The sequence below is a fragment of the Podarcis muralis genome, chromosome 6 (genome assembly GCF_964188315.1).
Source record: "Podarcis muralis chromosome 6, rPodMur119.hap1.1, whole genome shotgun sequence".
NCBI classification, from domain to species: domain Eukaryota; kingdom Metazoa; phylum Chordata; class Lepidosauria; order Squamata; family Lacertidae; genus Podarcis; species Podarcis muralis.
Window position 1 is genome coordinate 21,688,699 of NC_135660.1, and position 20,923 is coordinate 21,709,621.

The following is a 20,923-nucleotide window of genomic DNA, read 5'->3' on the forward strand; positions in this document are numbered from 1 at the left end:
AGGGTTCCTGTTTCCACAGAGACTGTGATGTCTTTATGATATATGGTTTATTTCCACATATGCACAACCTGAGCCTACAATGGAGGGGTCCACAGCATTAACACCACCAAAAGGGTCTTGTTTCTCCCATTTCCGCAGCCTTGGATTCAAACAGAAATCAAACATTGCTCTCCAATGCTGCTCTGACTCTCTCTCCAGTTTGCTGCTTTATTTGTAGGCCACATCACTGCCAAACTCTGCTCTAAAACTCTAAAGAACTTTGTCCTTCTAACTAGCCACAAGCTGGGAGGGATCCCAGCCATTTGCCATCTCACACAGAGCCCCTTTGCTTCCCTTAATGGCCCATCACCCAGGCTATCGCCAACACATGAAGCTAGACTGGCTTATATTTCAACATTTGATGGATCCAGGGGTTAGAAGGGTCTTGCACAGAAGGTATAGAAAGCTCCCTCCCCGGCCCCAAACTCATAACAATTAGAGTGTTATTCTCCTCGGCATCTTTAATGCCATTTGTGACATGTAACATAGATAATAGAATAGAATTCTGGTCCAGGAATCTTTTGCCCAACACAGGGCTCAAACCCACGACCCTGAGATTTAAGAGTCTCCTGCTCTACCAAGTGAGCTGTCCCAGGTCCTCGACTACTGTTGTAAATGGGCTAAAAGAGCTCAGCCTCCTCCCCGTCCACTCTGTCAATTGCGGTTCCATGGATATTAAACTAGCACAGACACTCCCTCTCTCTTGCCAGCAAATCATAGCAACCCTCCTTTCTGTGTGACACTCAAATCACATGAGCAGCCGTGCAGCGAGAGTATTTCCAAAAGACAGCGGTGCAAGGGATGTAATTATCACAAACACCATGTGGAGCTCTTTGTTTTCTCTTGTCTATCTGCCGCGTGCGCGCGTGCATGTGCGTGTGTGCAGCCTCCCACGAACTGCTTAATTCCCTGTCAGTCTAGAATGTGAACAATGAAGTGTGATCTCCATTATTCTTCCCTCACCCAGAGATTGACTTATTTCGCTGCCGCCACCACTGATTCAAGTATTAACCCCTCAGATATGCCCGTAGGGGGGGATGCCATGAGGCAGCAGGAGGAGATGGTGAGAGGGTGGAACAAGTGATGCTTGGCAATAAATCAAGCCTGAAGAAGGAAGAGTGGGATTGAGAAGGATCAAAAGCTTGAAGGCAAACCTCCTTCCCATTCCACTACCCCTTAAGATTGTTGCTGTTCCTGAAGCAGAGTGTGCAGAAGATAGACTGGGATCCACGGGTAGATTGTCATATGCCCTCTTTTCTCAGGACACATCCTCTTTTTCATGGGTAGAGTCATCATAGCGATCCATAGTTAAAAGTAGACGTTGACGAATGTGTCCTCTTATTTTTTGCTCTTCAAAATATGGCAACCCTAAATAAATCCCTCTTTCAACAAACTTTCTAAAATAATTGTCCCAGTTGGTACCCGTCTTGGAACTGATTTTATTTTCCTATGTGCTGTTGCTTTAAACTGTTTATATTGATATTTTTTTAAAAATCATTTTTAAACGCAGTGGCGCTGTGGGTTAAACCACAGAGCCTAGGACTTGCTGATCAGAAGGTTGGCGGTTCGAATCGCCACGACAGGGTGAGCTCCTGTTGCTCGGTCCCTGCTCCTGCCAACCTAGCAGTTTGAAAGCACGTCAAAGTTCAAGTAGATAAATAGGTACCGCTCTGGCAGGAAGGTAAATGGCGTTTCTGTGCGGTGCTCTGGTTTGCCAGAAGTGGTTTAGTCATGCTGGCGACATGACCGGAAGCTGTACGCTGGCTCCCTCGGCCAATAAAGCAAGATGAGCCCCGCAACACCAGAGTCATTCGCGACTGGACCTAATGGTCAGGGGTCCCTTTACCTTTACCTTTAAAAATTGTTTTAAAAAATGCAATCACTTTCATTATTTTTAGATATTTATCTGATATAGATAGATGATAGATAGAGAGAGAGAGAGAGAGGGAGAGGTATTGTATAATATATAGTATTATAAATCACTTAGTGATGCCTCAAGGGAAGAAATTCATAAATGACATAAATAACAGCAGCAGCAGCAATAAACAGATCTCTGTGTGATTTGCAATAGATCAGCATGGGTTTCTGACTCCACATCCTGGAGCATCAGATAGCAAAAACTAAAAAGCTTTTTCAACCCTTCCAAATTCAGTTGCTGAAAAAGGATGCTGGGGAGCGGAGGGGGAGCAGGAAGATTTGGCTCCCAGGCCTGGTCTTCCCCATTCCTGTTTTACAGCAATACCTACATCTTGTCCGGGGCTGTCTCAACCTGACTTGACCCAAGCCCAGTTCCCCCCACGAATTGGCCTGATTTGGTTCTGAATCTAGCACACAGGTTTAGTGCTGACGCCCTGACAAAATGCTACGAATTTAGCATGGCTCATCATTGCTAATGCTGTGAAAGCTTTGTGAAAGTGTAACATTAAAAGGCTTCTCTCTGGCATTCTGCTATTTGCTCAAAAGATTCTTTTGCACTTTGTCAAAAGCAGCAAGTAAAGAAGTGCCGTGTTGACTTGTGGAACAGCCATGAAGGCTGCTGGGAAAGGTCAAGATCATCTGCTAAAGAGGTGAGTCGCTGACAGCAAGCAGCAAAGACAGTGCAAGTTCTGCTGCTGCCGCCATACATTGTACAGGTTGTCCAACGGTAGGAGCAGCTTACTAGGCGAACCGTGAAGAGTTGACTGTAGGAAAGAAATGTCCCTAAGGCTAAGGCTGCAATCCTACACCTAGTTACCTGGGATGAAGCTCCATGTGACTTAATGAGATTTACTTCTGGGTCAACATGTATAGGATTGCACCGACAGTCTCTCTTTGAATTATTCTCACCTTCTGGGTTGCACAGATGGCTGTCAGAGGTGTTGCCATTCTGCTGGCAATATTTCAAATTGTCTCCAGTGCCTCAAGTGGAAGCACTTAGTGGAAGCATAAATACTTGTCACTATAACCAAGAGGGGGAGCTGCAAAAATGTGTAGACGGAGCTGACAAACCTCCCTCCTCCATCATCTGCTCTCTGATGTGTAGTTATCCCTGCTGAGGATTAATGGGATGAGTCACGAAAGGGCTTTTACTGCTTGCGTGTCAGTGCGACGAAGAGGCTGGGCAATTGCCTGTACATCTGCAGAAGCAAACAGGGAGGGAGGCTTCGGAAAGTTGCTGCGGCTTGTGGCAGAAGGTGAGGAGGGTGATGCTGCCTGAGCGGTATCAGGGGTGTCACCAGACTAAATAAATCTCGCAGCACGACCCTTTGCAGTTTTGTCTATTTAGACGTTTAGCCCCAGTGAGTTCACTAGGACTTACTCTCTGGTAAGTGCGTGTAGCAGGCGTGGGGAACCTTTTTCAGTCTGGGGGGGCATATTACCTTCTGGCTGAATTTCAGGGGGCCGCATGCCAGTGCTGAGTGGGGAAATAATAATAATAATAATAATAATAATAATAATAATAATAATAATAATGCAATAAAACATCAGACATTAAAAACTTCCCTAAACACGGCTGCCTTCAGACGTCTTCTAAAAGTCAGATAGTTGTTTATTTCCTTGACATCTGATGGGAGGGCATTCCACAGGGTGGGTGCCACTACCAGGAAGGCGCTGTGCCTGGTTCCCTGTAACCTCACTTCTCACAGTGAGGGAACCGCCAGAAGGCCCTCGGAGTTGGACCTCAGTGCCCAAGCTGAACGGGGTAGAAATAAATAAATAAATAAATAAATAAATAAATAAATAAATAAATAAATTATACTGGGCTGAAGCCATTTATAGTATGGATTAGCTTCAGTTACACCAGTACAAACTGTGCCTTTCACCAGTGGAGCCAATGCGTAATACTTTTCCTCAAAAGCAGGACACAGAAAGCCCCCATTCCCTTGCTTTCCCTTGTATAACTGGTGGGCTGTTGCACCAGCCTTCCTAGTTTTTATGCTCCAAAACAGCCCTTAGCTTATGGCTGTAGAAGGGAGATAAAGGCTACCTTTCTCCAATCCGCCTGCCAAAGCTGCAAAAACCCACCTTTTTGCCACACAGGATTTCCTCCGCTCTTAGTGTGTGTAGAATCACAGGATGTTTATGGCCCTTTAAGTAATGCTGCCTCAATCCCTTGATGTGGTACATTTCTCTTAAGAAAAACAGGTGCTCACAGTTCAAAGTGGGAAGCTTACAACCTGGACGGGAGATGCTCGAAAAAGCACGAAGCAGATGGCACAGAACATCCAGGGTCAAAATAGACAAAGCAGAATGCTAACAGCCGAGATGGGTATTGGTACAGAAGCACAGGGCCGTCAGAAACTAGCACTCGTCAAAAAAGGGAATCGCAAGAAGGCAGCCTGGTACTTCTCCAGCTAACAAGTCGGGGCAAACTCCATGCTTCTTGTTTCAATAGACTTGGCCAACTATGTGAATGTCACCCTCCCACCTCCCTCTCTCTCTCTCGCACGCGCACACACACAACTTAATGTTATATATAACAACTTAATGTTATATGTACCATGATTGCAATCCTGTATAAGGTTAGGCGTCTCAAATCCCATTGACTTCAATTATCTTCATAGTTAGTAGGCTACTGGGCTTTAAGAGATTTTAGCTATGTGCAAGATTGCAGGCCTGTTTTTTATCTTTCTATATATTATAACTGACTGAGCAAAAAGGTTATGTCTCCCTCCAAGATACAAGACATGTTATGCTCCGTGACCTCATCAACTGCTGGCAAATTTGCACTAGACTCCGTCTCCAGTGAAAACTCTCAACCCTACAACCGTAGGGCATTGTCAGCAAGCATCACATCAAAGCAGCCTTTCAGAAATTGATATTGGCATTTGTTCCAATTTACACTAAAGGGCCGCATCATTTTGCTTTGCAACGTCTTACAAATTCATCTACGCAGAGATTAATCTACATGTAGGAAATTGTGCCTGATCTGTGCATTTGGGGGGAAACAAAAGCCCATGTCGCAGATTATGTGTTTGGAATAAGGAGTTCTCCAGCTGACCCTGGGCTCAGGAGAGGTAAACTGACTGAAGTCCTTTATCCTGGCTGAGATGGAGATACTCTGGTGTAAGTCCTCTATCCCAGCTCAGCCAGTTCAGCTGGGATTCAGCCGAGGCTGTGGTAAATCCCTTAAAAGTGGTGTTTTTAGGGTGTGGCAGAAGGAGACTTGCTATGATTTCACACTCCATTCAGTCTGGTCATGAGATCTAGGAAACCAGCAGAAACTACATTGGCAAAAAGCTTTATTTTAAATGTTTATTTTCCCTCTGAGCTGAACAACGGTAAGATACATCAAAATAATTTACTCCCGTGTAAACAACACTGGCTTTCTATAGTTTGGATTGTGACCACAATCTCTGTAACGTTTTATTTCCATGGTTGGCGACTGAGGCTGAAAAGAAATTGCGAAAACACATACAAACCCCTGCAGCCAACTTTAATTTGTTTGACTATGTCAGGAAAAAGAAATATTTACATACATGGAGTGGATGGCATCAAAGTTGCTTCGGGGATATTAATAATCTGGCCCTGGGGTTATAGACACAGTTAACACATTCTTCCGCAGAGCTGAGTCCACACACAACTTTCTCAAGAGTGGAAATGTGAAAGACTCCAAGAGATTAAGACTGAGATGTTTTTCAAGTAATTTCCCTCACCTGAATACCTGAGGAGAGCCATTTTCCTGTTGGTATAAGCTCCTGAGCTGGGGCCAGCCAAGCAAGAACTTTTATTAAATCTCTTACTAACCTTCCATTGGGGTATTATTGTCTGGTCGATTTGCAAAGACGACGTCCACATATTCAAGCTGCAGCCTCTGGAGAGAGCCTTTTAATCCTAGAAGTAAAATAAGGAAGCATTAGAAAGAGAGAGAGAGAAAAAGAGAGAAGAGGACGTGCGGAACCCATGACAAAGAATCTGATGACTCAAAAATATCATGGGCCTGAACCATCTTTAAATCTGCTCCAGAGATCAGTGACGTTATGTTGTCTATTAAAAACAACCAAAGCATGAGTTTATGCAGAATTCATGGCCCTCCACATTTTTTAATTTTTTGAAAATCATAATTACATTGAAACTTGGATTGGAGTCGACAAGCATTTAACCACAGTATCCTTCTGCGCTTGTCAAACTGTAGCCTCGGGGGACAAAGCTGATAGTGCAGATTTTGTTTCACAGTACGTCTAATCAGAATCGTGTCAGAGTGAATTATTTTGCATACTCCGCCTCTCCCTGCAAGACTGCACTGGTATTGTTCCATGGAATTAAGCCCTGCCAATCAGCGAACCACTAGGATTTAAAATCTGGAGGTGAATCTGGCACTCTAATATACAGTCATGATTTCCAACCTGGTACAATGCTGCTGAAGGCAGATTCCAAACAGGCATCCCTGCAGCAGGGATGAGCAAATGCCTGTGAATTTTGATTTCTTTCAGTTTTCCAAATCTTAAGTTCAGTTCTTCTTCATTTCTATTATTTTAAGTGAAAAGGTCCTCCAGCAAATTCGCCAGCATTTTAGCACGAAATTCTCCCAGTATGTACATTTTTGTATGCAATTTTACCTAATACACATATTTTTGAAGCACACATTTCTCCCAATGCAATGCATGCATGCATGCTATTTTTACTTACTGTATTTTTCTGTGTATAAGACGCCCCCTATTTTGGGGGACTACAGTTTAAGAAAATGGGGGGAGATGGCCCAGAGTTGTTGAGCTTTTTTTCCGGGGTGGGGGGTGGGTGGGAATGCCGACTCACCAACGCTGAGAATCACACATGTCAACAAAGCAAACAAGTGTCTGCCTGCTCACCACCAGCAGCCAGCAATCACCCACCCAATTGTCGCAGCAGAAGCCAATCAAAAAGAGCCCTTGCCGCAGACTCCACCCACCCACCAAATTGCCGCAGCGACAGCCAATCCTAAGCAGCCCTAGCCGCAGACACCAAGCACCTACCCAATCACCAGTGACAAGCTGCTGCTCGCGGCTGAAACAAATCGCCTGTCCCCACTCTGCACTATCCATGTATAAGTCAAATCCTGATTTTTAACATTCTTTTTCAGTAAAAAAAACCCCTCGTCTTAGACACGGAGAAGTATGCATTTTAATGCGCAGTTTGCCTTAGTATATGTATTTTTGTACACATTACTGGCAAAGTGATTGTTCCATCCGGACAAGTGTTTTGGCTTGCCAGGTGGAACAATCTCCCCTTCTCCTCCCCCATCCAATGTTCTGGGGGTTGTCTCCAAGCCATTGGGGGTTGCATGGGGTGGGGGTGGGGAAAGTCCCATTGCCCTTACGCAGGGCGTCCACAGGCAGCACTCACTAGCTGCATCCTGCCCTAAGTGCATATCTGGTCTTAAACATGGACTCAATACATCTTAAGCCACTATTTACTAGCTTCAGCTCTTTACTTGCAAGCAACTGAAGAGCAATGCAGGAATAGCAACATCATTGGGTTGTTGCCAACTATTCAGATTCATTGAAATTAATGGACATGATTCACTCATACCCTCCAAGTGTCCCTATTTTTGAGGGACAGTCCCGGATTTACAGAAGCCATCCCGGTTTCTGAATGTTGGAGGGTATGTTAAGTCCACTCCTTTCAGTAGGTCTACTCTGAGTATACCTGAGCTGGGTAGAGCCCAAGGCTATTGCAATATTATGCCAAATGCAGTGCTTTTTTCTAAAATAATGTTTAGGGGTACTCTCATTTTCCTACTCATATTCAAATACTGCCCCTCAATGAGGCCAAACTTGGATTCACAAAATGTTTAGGGGTATGCACACCCCTATGGGAAGCACTTTACCATAATAACACATTATCACATGCACACCAAGTATTTCTTATTCATACGATATACCTTCAATAATGTGTTTTCTTGAGAGTCCTCTTTCTGTTTCAGCTCTGCAAGGAGAAAAGGCATACATTTTCATGTCAACATTGTTGTTCCATACCCTTTGACTTACAAATGGGATTCTGCTGCGTCAAAAATAGTCTCATAGGACCTTTCGCTAACAGCTAATACCTTTGGTTAAAGCAAACAACTGGCTATATTGAACAGGTATCCCAAAACAATTATCACACATTGGTAGATCCACTTGCTTTTATATATATATATATATATATATATATATATATATATATATATATATACAAACAGACGAATAAATGCACGTATCGCAGAACACAAGAATGCCGTCAAAAAAGAAGAAAAAACTTCCTCTCTTTTCCAACACATGAAAGAAACAGGACACGAAATTAATTTTGCAGATTCCAAATTGCTCTCTAACATGGAACATCACCACAAAAGAATAATCATGGAAGCCATCGAGATAGAGAAACACCCTCACAACATGAACAAGCGTGACGACACATCCCGCTTGCCAGACATCTGGAAATTAGCCCTCCCCACAAAAACTGACACCAGATCCAGAGGCACACAGAACGCCATCACCAATCAACCACACCAGACCCAAACCCAGACCCTCTCCACAGATAAATTACAGACACCATCCAGTAGCCAAACCATGGTGGCACCTCCGGATGCTGCACCCCCCTGCAATCCCTACACAGATCTGGCTGGCACAGGCCACAAAACCACAGCTCGCCCCTATACCCGAAGCCAAGCCAGAGCACAACTAAATGCAGTACAGCCATCTTCTCAGAAAAACTCTTCACAAAGTTCAAGAGGTCAAGACACAAAGGCTTTAGCAACTAATCCACACCTAATGACCCACCTAAGTGGTACTCAGGATATCACTCAAGAAATCACTCAAGATATCCCTCAAGCAATTAAGGAACAAAAGAAGAAAAGGCACACTAGCCTGGGAACTTCCTCTCGGCCCAGAACATTGGAGGCTATACACCACACCTCCTCAACAGTATTTATAGGAACTCAAACACTGAGATCCTGCTCTGTTCCAGTAACAAGAAGCCGAAAGCACCAGCCTGAAGATGACGAGTGAGACCTCGTCGAAACGTCGCCTAGACACCCCAACTTTTACACGGGAAGACACCCGAGGACACCAAAACCTGCATTCCTGTACCCGTGAAAATCTACGAAAGCAAATATATATATATATATATATATATATATATATATGTTAACCTTGGCTTCAGCAACAGATGAATAATTCTACATGAACACTTTTACAATTCACAGTCCGGATCCGGTCTTTCATAGTTACCTATGTGTATCGCTGCATAGTTTGCCAGAGCAGAGAATTTGAAAAGACCAGCCCAATTGCAATGCAGATTCCCTCAGGGCTGATAGGTTAAAATTCTTAAGCAGAGCAGGCTCCCTAAATTAGGGTTGCTGTGTGCAGGGGTGGAGGAAGGGGTGTGTGGTGGGGGCGGACTGTCCCAGGTGTCTTTGCTGAGGGTGTGTGTGTGACATTTGGCAGTCGCGGGTGGGTGGCGCGCCGAATGTCCGCCATCGGCAGCTCACTCTGCCCCCGGCTGCAGGGTGCACACGCCACTCTGTGCACCTGAGCGGCTATCCTGCGCCTGGGAGGGCACTCTCTGCGTCCCACCCGCCTTGGGAGCGTGCCCACCCTGGGTAGTGCGGGCATATGCTCCGCCGCTGACTGTGTGTCCTCCTTTCCCCAGACATGTCCTTCTTTTTCAGGAGTAAAATTTGGGACACATTCTATTTATTTGCTTTGAATGGCCATCATAGCATTCTCTTGTTTTGCTCTTCAAAATATGGCAACCCTACCTAAACGGCCTGGGTGTTTTGAAAGCTCAAACAGCAACACTCCCTATTTGTACAGAGCATATACGAGAAATAATGCCCAAGCAGTAGTAATCCAATAACAAAACATTTATACCAAGATAGAGCTGAACACCAGTTTAGTCTCTCTGAGTGTGTGTGTGTGTGTTTGTTTGTTTGTTTGCGTGTGTGTGTGTGTTCTTGCGCACATAAAACCAAGCAAAAACTTCTTGGTTCAATTAGAAAGCACATTTTCAACTTCCTTTTAAAAAAAGCCTTTTCAAACTGTTGCAGGAATTTATGTATAGGATGGGGGGGGGGGGGTTGCCCCTCCAGCAGATATCATGCACATGCAGCCCACTACCAAAATCAGCACAATCACTTTTGTGACTTTTGCGATTTGTCCCCACAAAACACTTCATCACGGTTTCTTCCTAGCTATTCAAAGGGCCTTTGCTGCACGATACCAAATGTAACAATTCACTGATAAATGTATCTATGTACTGGCTCACTGGGAAAACTTCAGAAATTCATATAGACATGTGAGTTCAGCTATTCAGCAGCCCCTCTGCCTGAGTGATAATCCCTGGCCTCCTGATACCTGAGTGCCAGACAGGTAGCCATTCAAGAAATAACAAACCCAGATGAAGACAAAAGGGTGTGATTAACTTGGCTTGGAAACAGGGAAATGTAAAGATCTCTTTTGTTACACTTGATGGGTGTTTGGTGGAGGGCAAGGAGAACCATAGGGCAGCATCCAGAATGCTCAGATTACTGCCACCAGACCTCCCCTTTCATGATGTAATCATGATGTATTAGTGATGTAGTTGGGGCGGGGTGTAACATGGGGATTAAAGGTAAAGGTACCCCTGCCCGTACGGGCCAGTCTTGACAGACTCTAGGGTTGTGCGCCCATCTCACTCAAGAGGCCGGGGGCCAGCGCTGTCCGGAGACACTTCCGGGTCACGTGGCCAGCGTGACATCGCTGCTCTGGCGAGCCAGAGCCGCACACGGAAACGCCGTTTACCTTCCCGCTAGAAAGCGGTCCCTATTTATCTACTTGCACCCGGGGGTGCTTTCGAACTGCTAGGTTGGCAGGCGCTGGGACCGAGCAATGGGAGCGCACCCCGCCACGGGGATTCGAACCGCTGACCTTTCGATCGGCAAGCCCTAGGCGCTGAGGCTTTTACCCACAGCGCCACCCGCGTCCCATAACATGGGGATTAGCAGATAATAAAAGCTTGGGTTCTCTTTTGTTCGGGGCTTCCATCTTGTTCCACCTTGTGGCAGGTGGGAGTCCTGTCGCGACAGTCTTCAATAAAGACCAAGCCTACTGGCTGCTGTTTTGCTCTAGTATTCCTGGCTGGTGTCCTTGTTTTTTGTCCAAGGGAGCCCTCAGATTTCTCCGTTAACAAAACAGAAATCTGAACCAAGTCAAATAACTCCGATTTGTGACGCAGCTCCCTGCAATACCAAAATTTCTCTTTCTGTGTTAATTCTTTATTATTATTTTTTTAAAAAAGAACAACAAGAAGTTTCAGTGTTGCTTTCCTTCTCCTTCAACTCTACTGTCTGTAACAAGAGCCTGAGTGTTGGCAGTCAGACACACAGGGGTTTCTGAACACACGCACCCCCGGTTTCAGAAGTCCGTGGAAAGTTATATTGCAGCTAAAATTGCCAACTGGCAAGCAGCCAGACATCCTTACTTAATAGGAAGGAGCTCAAAGACGTTTGGCATGTAGGCTACATTCAAAGCCTGCATTTTAGCTTAATTCACCAGAAGGAAATCTTCATGCTAATTATCCAGGATTAGATTCCTATGTATCAAAGAGACCATTTCCTCCCCTACGTAGCTAGGACACGCTATGAAAGGAGCTGGATTCTGATTAAACTCTCGTCTGAGCAGCAGGAAAGAAGGCAATGGCTACCTGCCCCCAGTTCCTGAAATGGCCATTTTAAAAGTGCAAAAATATTTTTTTGGCTTCATCAGCATGCTTTTGATTTTGTGTGTGTGCTTGTGTTCATTTTCTTCCCCAGCCTGCATGCTGCAGCTGGAAGTTAGACAGGAACAACCTCATTTGTGGTCTGCAATCTAAGAAGTATGATTTGAATTTTTAGTTTCTGCTTCACCAGACACCTACAGACTTCAAGCACTAGAGGGAGGGGTGGTCCGTTGGCCTGTTCTTATGTTCTTAAATTATTTTCTCATTGAAGGCAGCAAAATCCCACAAGCACTGCACCTCTCTCTGGCAGTAAAAAAAATGCAACAACAAAACATTAAATACGGCAACTAACTGTTTCCTTCCCTTTTATGACACCCAAAATCAGTTGCCTCACTCTGTCTATCAGGTGAAGTGTTTTTATTTTAAATGACTTTTAAAAAATAACAGTTAAAGCCTATTCAACTCTGAATAATTTTGCCTACAGTTCAAATGGTGGATTGAGCACAACAGTAGTAGTAGTAGTAGTAGTAGTAGTAGTAGTAATAATAATTATAATTATAATAAATTATTTCTACCCTACCCATCTGGCTGGATTTCCCCAGCCACTCTGGGCAGCTTCCAACAAAAGATTAAAAATACATTAAAACATCTGTCATTAAAAACTTCCCTAAATGGGGCTGCTTTCAGATGTCTTCTAAATGTCATATAGTTGTTTATTTTTTTGACATCTGATTGGAGGGCGTTCCAAGTAATTTTAGCCAGCAAAATTTGTACAGAGTTCCTGTGAACAGGGGGAAATAAATTTTTCTCTTCCATTTAGGCCAACATGGGAAGAGAGAGAGAGGTGGTCACATTTTATTTTAAACAAGATGGTCTTTTTGACCTGGTCTTACTACAGGGAGTGATCTGAGCTTATGCCCCAGGGGGTCACAGGAAGATATTTTTAACTTTCTGACATTAAATAAAATGCTGCCATTTTTGGCAAAGGCTGAATATTATTTCCCCCTTACTGCTGAACATTACGCAGTATGCACACTTTTTAAGCTGAGTTTGGAGGAACGAATGGGAGGCTATTTATATATATATCTTTATTATGCCTGCAATCCTGCACCCATTTAGATTGCTGAAATTGATTCAAATGCTCTTTAAGCAGCCTGTGTGGAGAATTGCAATTTCATGTATGTATGTATGTATGTATGTATGTATGTATGCATGTAATTTAAATCTTTCTAGGCTACCTCATAGGGAAAAGCCCTCTCAAGTTGGCTTACATGAAAAAAAAGAAAAGGGAGAAATAACACAATTGCAATAAAACACCATCGTGTTAAAACAGCAGTTCAAACATTTTATAAATGGCTTGGATGAAGGAATTGAGGGGATGCTCATCAAATTTGCAGATGACACCAAACTGGGAGGGGTAGCTAATGCTGCAGAAGGCAAAATCAGGATTCAAAATGACCGTAACAGATTGGAGAACTGGGTGCAAGCTAACAAAATGAATTTCAAGAAGGACAAATGTAAGGTTCTGCACTTAGGCAGGAAGAACCAGATGCACAAATATAGGATGTGGGACACCTGGCTTACTAGCAGTACATGTGAAAAGGATCTAGGGGTCTTGGTGGACCACAAACAAACAGTGTGATGCAGCAGCAAAAAGAGCTAATGCTATTCTAGGCCGCATCAACAGAAGTACAGCGTCCAGATCAAGGGAAGTAATAGTACCACTCTATTCTGCCTTAGACAGACCACACCTGGAATACTGTGTCCAATTCTGGGCACCACAATTTAAGAGGGATGTTGACAAGCTGGATTGTGTGCAGAGGAAGGCAGCCAAGATGATCAAGGGTCTGGAAACTAAGCCTTATGAGGGGCACTTGAAGGAACTGGGTATGTTTAGTCTGGAAAAGAGGAGACTGAGAGGAGATATGATTGCCATCTTCAGATATCTTAAGGGCTGTCACGTGGAAGAGGGAGCATGCTTGTTTTCTCCTGCTTTGGAGGGTAGAACTCAAACCAATGGCTTCAAGTTGCAAGAAAGGAGATTCTGACTAAACAATCGGAAAAACTTTCTGACAGTAGGAGCTGTTCAGCAGTGGAACAAACTCCCACGAGAGGTGGCGGACTTTCCTTCCTTGGAGGTTTTTAAACAGAGGTTGGTTGGCCATCTGTCATGGATGCTTTAGCTGAGATTCCTGCATTGCAGGGGGTTGGACTAGATGACCCTTGGGGTCCCTTCCAACTCTCAGATTCTATTAAAAGCGTGCCACACTCAATATAAAATTAATTCAAACAGCTAAAAAGAACAATTTAGAACCACCAGCTTAAAAACCAGCAGCAATATAGGCCATGAAAAAGTCCCACCTGGCATACAAATTAAAAGCAAGCAAACAAACAAACAAAATAAACAGGTTTTCAGGGTGCATTGAAATCCAGCAGTGATGGAGCCAAACATCTGTATTTTGGGAGTCCCACAGATGCAACCACTGAAAAGGCCCTGTCTTTGGGGTCTGCCAATCTAGCAGATCTTATAGGGCTCTGCAAGCAAGGCCTCTGAAGCTGACCTTAATGCCTGGGCAGGTTCATATGGATACAGGCTGTGCTTCAAGAATGTTACCCATTTAGAATTCACAAAGGAAGAGGATGAGGATACAACTAGAATTAGTTGGCTCTGCTTGTCACTGGCTCTGGCTCCCCCTCCCAGATTCCTGCCCCACAAGCCTCAATGGGCACCAGCCACCCCTTAAGGCTGATGGGGAAATATTATGAGGGGAAAGGGCCCTTCGAATACTCTGAGAGGCCCAGAAGCCCACTTCCTTCTCTTCAGTTTCACTGTACTATTTGCCAATATTCAGGAATGTCAGCTTGGCCCCGCGACTGTGGGTGCCTGGGGCTATGGGTGCCATGCACCTAAATTTGTGGGTGCACGGCCCTTTCATGGGAAATTTTGTGGGTGCTCAGGGGCCCAGGGAGTTGGCACATATACCAATATTGATTTGAGGCACACAGCAAGGCCTGGGGTCAGTTGCTCCCACTGCTCCCTAAATGGGGTCATTTGAAGGAGAGAATTGGGTGGCGATAAGAAAAGTTTAGTACTCCGCCCTTTTGCCTGTTGACCTTCCCTCATAAGTGTGCTAATTATCCTGGCAAATGCTAGGCCAGGGGTCCGCAAGGTTTACCTCACCTGGGCTGGTTCACTCCCACAGAGATCGCTCTGTGGGCCAGATCGCGTCTGCGCAGACGCAATTTCTGGCGCTGCGGAAGTGAGTCCCCACTCTGCGCTGTGCCGGTTTAGCACAGCATGTGGGGACTCACCTAGCGGGTGGCTTGGTTTGGGGACTCATGGGCTGTTTAAACAACCCCCGTGAGCCGCTTGTGGCCCATGGGCTGGAGGTTGCCGACCCCTGTGCTAGACATTACTTAGCGCAAGGGTGGGCACGCTAAGATGTTGTTGGGCAAACATGGCCAGGGATGTTGGGAGCTGTAGCCCAAGCCCAACCACATCTGCAGAGTCACAGGTTTCCCTCCCCAGGGATTTTTTTCCAGCTGGAACTCTACAGAACTCAGTTCCAGCACCTCTCAGGTGGGCGCCATTACCATTCTAAGAGAACGAGGGAGGTCTTCATAATGAGTTATGGCCCCTCTTTTTCTAGAAAAATAGTACTGCCCAACCCTGATATAGCAAGTGGTACGAAGAAGCTAAGAAAGTGATGGGAAAATGCAGTTACAAGTGTGAGCTAGCACACTCGTGAATTAGAATGGATGCTCATTAAATAGCCAGTGGTTTCTAATTAGGATGAACGCTCAAGAAACGGTTAGTCTGAAAGCTACCTAGGATAACTCCCAACTCCGCTCTCAGGTTTAAAAATCGACGGCTCTTCAAAGAAAGCAAATTATCTTTCTTGGTTTCACCAACCTAAATGCGTTTTGATGGTACAAAGCCATGCGGTACATTTTTTACTTTTAATAACAAATGTTTTCTACAACACAATGATTAAAAGAAAACTTACTTTCCTCCCCAGTAGAGTTTTGTTGTAATGACCAGACTTGACCTCCTAAACAAATAGAACACATAAAAATTGAAAAACAGGCCATTATTTCTTTTGCAACTGCACCCTTCCTAATATAGCCATGCCTGAAATTCATCCATAAAGAAGAAAGGGAAGCAGCAATAGCTCTTACATCATAAAAACTCTTCCATCAAAACTGTGCAGTTATAGAACAAGCTCTATACGGAAACTGACAGAATGTTGGCACTGTGACCCACACACACAAAGGGTGTGTACACATTACTGGTTTACAATGCAGCTAGGTCCTTATTTTTCTTAATTCGGTTTTGGACCAGGCATTACAGGAAATGTCCAGGACCCTTGAATTGCCTTTGCCCTAGTCATTCCCAGGCCATAGCTGTCAACTTATAGATTTGAAAATAAGGGACCAGCAGCCTCGAAAATAAGGGATCAGCAGCCAAAATAAGGGATTTTAGTCAACCACCTGAAATACGAAGTTAAAAGGGACCAGATAATTTGGGAGAGCAGCACCGGTTTTTGCCCTTCGTTTCCAGAGGTTGCTGCTCAAGACACTAGCTGATGAAAAACTGCAATTAAATAACTACAAGCAGCCACCACTTTTCGCGCAAAACGAAGTCCAAGCTACGAAGATGCTGCTGCAGTTCTGTATCTTTTCTCTCGTGCTCCATCTGCAGCTCACAGTTCCATCAGGCGGGGCAGGAGGAAGAGAGGGGGGGAAATAGTGCCCGAAGTAAACCCACAGATCAGACCATCTATGCTCGTCTACCACTACAAATCTATGGGAGAAGCACTTGCGGTCCTTCCTCCGCTTTCCCCCTCTATGATTAGCCCTTGGAACACCTGCCTGCACCTCTGCCTCCTCCTCCTCCTCTCTCTGAACTGCTTTCCCTATGGTTGCCCGCGCTCTCCTCTCAAGGCTCCTCAGTCCCAGTGGGGAGGGGCTCCCGGGGGCCGAGGCTGGTGAGAGGAGGCCGGAGGGGGGCAGGCCGGGCAGCCAAGCAGCCAAGCAACACAGTTGGAGCTTCCCTCCTCCCTGGCTGGCAGGGAGGGAGGGAGAGGAGCTGTTTCCTTTGAAACCCGGGAAATTTAAGGGACATCATCAATAAGGGACAGCAGCGGGACACGGCACTGGGATAAGGGAGTTTCCCACCAAATAAGGGACGGTTGACAGCTATGTCCCAGGCCGGCCGCTTCTTCCACATAACACCAGCAAAGAGCAACTTGGAGGAGGTTAAGCAGCCTGAAAAGTAGAAGAATCTCAATACTAGCCTAGTGTTGGCTTGTTTTGTGGGCAGGTTTGCCAAGCCTTTGTAAAGCAAAGGGCAAAGATTCAGAGTAGCTCTGTAAGTCCTGATTTAGTAGTCTCAATTCCACCATTGCATACCAAGAATTGAATGCTTAAATCTTTACATTACCTCCAGCCTTTCTTTTTTATTATGCTTCCCAAAATCACCTCGGCCCTGTGGGAGGAATAAAAAAACCCAGATGCACCATTCGGAAGAAATGTTTTTGGACATAGCAGTATGGTTCCACACTCGTTTATCGTTTTATGCTACCTGTTACAGGTCTATTTATTGCATTCAGTTGTTCATTCATTCACAATATCAGTGCTTGAGTTATTTGCACAATTTCATTGCAAGTCAGCATTGATGCTGCTTTGAAAGAATACATCTGCTCCGCACTGTGTGTATAGGCACTTCAGAGCTTAAAAGATAACCAACAATAGCTAGTTTTGATGCTACTTGGTAGATGTCTTCTAAATCAGGGATGGAGAACCTGCAGCCCTCCAGATATTGTTGGACTTCAACTCCCACCAGCCTCAGCTAGCACATCCAGTGATCAGGGATGATGGGAGTTTTCGACACATCACAGGAGGAACCAGCTTGGCTTAATTAGCTTTTGACACATGTTGATCGCATGATTGAGAAGTGTCTAGTACACAGCTTCAATACATATGAGTTTGGCCTAATACACATGAGTCTAATACACAGGGTCTAGCTATGTTTTAGCACTCCTGGACTTAATTAAATTCTAGTACCCACTGGATACAGGTATTTAAGGGTGTCTAGCACCTGCAACCCATAACAATATTTTATGCATGATGGAATAATTTATTTATTTTAAAAAACCCCAGAACACAATTGAAATATTCAGCTGAGAAATTAGCACATCAACACATGGTAGAAATTAGACGGCCATAGGGCCATTTTATCCTAATGCCCCTTGTTACTCATGCACGTTTGCTAGATTCTTCTGTTCTGCCCAGGTGCTGCAGCAGAGCTGCAAGTTAGTTTCTTTAACTGGAAGCAACAAAGTAAGCACAGATACTTACTTTCCAGCTGCGTACACCTCTGCTGTGTCAAACAGGTTTACTCCACTCTCGTACGCGATAGTCATGAGCTGTTCCGCAATCTTTGGGAAAGGGAAGACATGACATTAGTCCTAGAGAACATGAAAGGTAGCACCACCATCTACTGCTCTGTGCTGCAGAAACTACCCATAATTGAGTGTGCGTTTGCATAGAGAAGGACCAAGGAACTTCACCCAAACAAAACCCCAATTTTTAAACCGTAGAGAATGGACCAGGGGTATTGCAGCGCAGGAAAGAGAACTGATGCTGCTTCGACTGCCACTTCCCATTTACTCAGTAGTGGCTGGTGTTCATTTGGACAGACAGAGCCAACTATCTATGGTTCGTCCCCTCTTCCTTGCTGCTGAAGTCTACATGAGCCACACTGAGACTAAGGAGCAGGAAGCTGACAGGTAGAACTACGGTACCCCCTGGAGTGGTTCCCAGTAAGAAGGTGGGAAGTGGGGGCTGGCAAGAGCAGACTGAAGTGGGTGGGGCAGCACCCCATTCACCCTAAGGAACCAGCCTCTGCTGCAATTGTCACCCCCCAAAAAAGTAAGAAGCATCAGTGCTGATTACAGAATTCAGGAATCTTTCACACAATGTGAGGCTCAGACACACCATCCTGAGATTAAAAGTCTCATGCTCTCCTTTGTGTTTTGAAGACACAAAGTAAATTTGGCCTTTGCAGCAAAGCAAAAATAGTATATATCCATATGTATTTCCACAGTTTCATGTTGGGCAGTCAAGTACACATTTGAAAAACCAAGCATTAGCAGCCACAGCAGTAATTACAGATGCCACAAATGGTTATGATTTATTTTGCAAGCCTATTTAGGACCGGCTAGGATGATGCCAGCTAGCATAGCTGAATCAGCGTTGCCATTATATGAAGTACAATGCTCAGGGGATTGGAGAAACTTGACCATTGCAATAACGATGATGAAATAGTTGGTCAGAAGCAAATTATGAAAACCAGGCTGCTTGTTTTATAGTTGCATCAAAACGGTGTCTTGTTTTAGCGGCAGGAAAGGCAAACTTAAATGGCCATTTAAAACGATTACAAATCTCTCCATTGCAGGTGAAAGGCAATTATAAGGAATGTGCATAGTACATCCAGCATTTTTGAAGCGCTTCCCTTATAAGAGTTTTATTCTGGGACTGGTGCCATCTCTTCCCATTGTTACAATCAGGCCCCATCTGCAGTGTTGTATCCGACAGTTATAGCTTCCCCCAAAGAAATCTGGGAAGTGTAGCAGAGCTACAATACTCAAAATTCCCTGGGGAAATGGAGTGGTTGTTACTCAGATAACTGAAGCTCTGTGAGGGGAATGTTGTTGTTTAGTCGTTTAGTCGTGTCCGACTCTTCGTGACGCCATGGACCAGAGCACGCCAGGCACTCCTGTCTTCCACTGCCTCCCGCAGTTTGGTCAAACTCATGCTGGTAGCTTTGAGAACACTATCCAACCATCTCGTCCTCTGTCGTCCCCTTCTCCTTGTGCCCTCAATCTTTCCCAACATCAGGGTCTTTTCCAGGGAGTCTTCTCTTCTCATGAGGTGGCCAAAGTATTGGAGCCTCAGCTTCACGATCTGTCCTTCCAGTGAGCACTCAGGGCTGATTTCCTTAAGAATGGATAGGTTTGATCTTCTTGCAGTCCATGGGACCCTCAAAAGTCTCCTCCAGCACCATAATTCAAAAGCATCAATTCTTCGGCGATCAGCCTTCTTGATGGTCCACCTCTCACTTGCATACATCACTACTGGGAAAACCATAGCTTTAACTATACGGACCTTTGTTTTTTGTTTTTGTTTTTAAATTCTTTTTATTGGTTGATTCCATAAGAAAATAAAAACTAACACACAAGTAAACAAAGAAAACAAAGAAAAATAATACACAAACAAACAAAAATAGAACAAGAAAGAAGAAAAGATACACAAATTTATAATTTTCACATCAGCACAATTACTTAGCCATCCCTTTCAAGACTTCCTTCAGCTTGTCCATAAATCATTCGAAGTAGTGATTAAAGTTATGCATTTCCAGGCTTCTATTGCCATTATACCTTTCTCTGTCTCCTATTTTCTTTGTACAATAACTCATAGTCTTTCACAGTGCATCTCTGAATCCCTTATACGGACCTTTGTTGGCAGGGTGATGTCTCTGCTTTTTAAGATGCTGTCTAGGTTTGTCATTGAGGGGAATAGGGGTGTCCAAACCACTCTTAACACTCATAACAAACTACAGCTCCCAGGATTCTTTGGGGGAAGCCATGACAGTTTAAAGGAGTATGATACTGCTTTAAATGTAAAGTGCAGATAGGAGCCTAAAACTAGCCTGACGTACCAAGCCAAAATCAGCCTCTCTCTTGCTCACCGTAAGCAAGATAAACCCATGTAGTTTTTGCCCGAAGGCATGGCAGCAAAGCTCTCCCAAGCTGGGCTCAGAATCAAACTTAGGAATACTGGGAAGCCAGATGCAAAATGAAATGTGCCTTTTCAAAGCTCCAAACTTTCTTGCTCGCTTGGATCAAAAAAGAAGTCCTGGCTCCTCACCTGTCTCCAACATCTTCCAATCCCCCCATACCCAGCACCCACAGGTCCCAAACACATTCTCTGGTCCCTCGCCTCTTTGTTGGCAGTTCCACAGGTATGGTGACAATGGCAACTGAAGAGGCAAAATGGAAACTTTCTCCCACCCTATTCACTGTTGCTCAGACTGAGTGATGTTGTGATCAGGGTTTGGGGACTGGATCCAGCCAGCAGGACTGATTCTTATTTCCTCCCTTGATGGCTGGTTGGGACCAAACACCTGCCAGTTATCATAGAGCCATAGCATTGTGGAGTTGGATGGGTCCTTTAGTCCAACCCCCAT

General features: G+C 44.7%; 1 protein-coding gene across 1 annotated transcript in view; it reads right to left on the reverse strand.

Moving 5' to 3' along the window:
• Nucleotides 1-20,923, reverse strand: part of KCNAB1 (potassium voltage-gated channel subfamily A regulatory beta subunit 1) — a 168,415-nt gene that overhangs the window by 22,903 nt on the left and 124,589 nt on the right. Inside the window, exons 4-8 of the mRNA XM_028731361.2 lie at nucleotides 18,034-18,113; nucleotides 17,117-17,161; nucleotides 15,681-15,725; nucleotides 7,880-7,923; nucleotides 5,767-5,853 (exon numbers count right to left, since the gene is read on the reverse strand). Coding sequence (XP_028587194.2) covers nucleotides 5,767-5,853; nucleotides 7,880-7,923; nucleotides 15,681-15,725; nucleotides 17,117-17,161; nucleotides 18,034-18,113 — 301 coding nt within the window. The remainder of the gene's footprint in view (nucleotides 1-5,766; nucleotides 5,854-7,879; nucleotides 7,924-15,680; nucleotides 15,726-17,116; nucleotides 17,162-18,033; nucleotides 18,114-20,923) is intronic.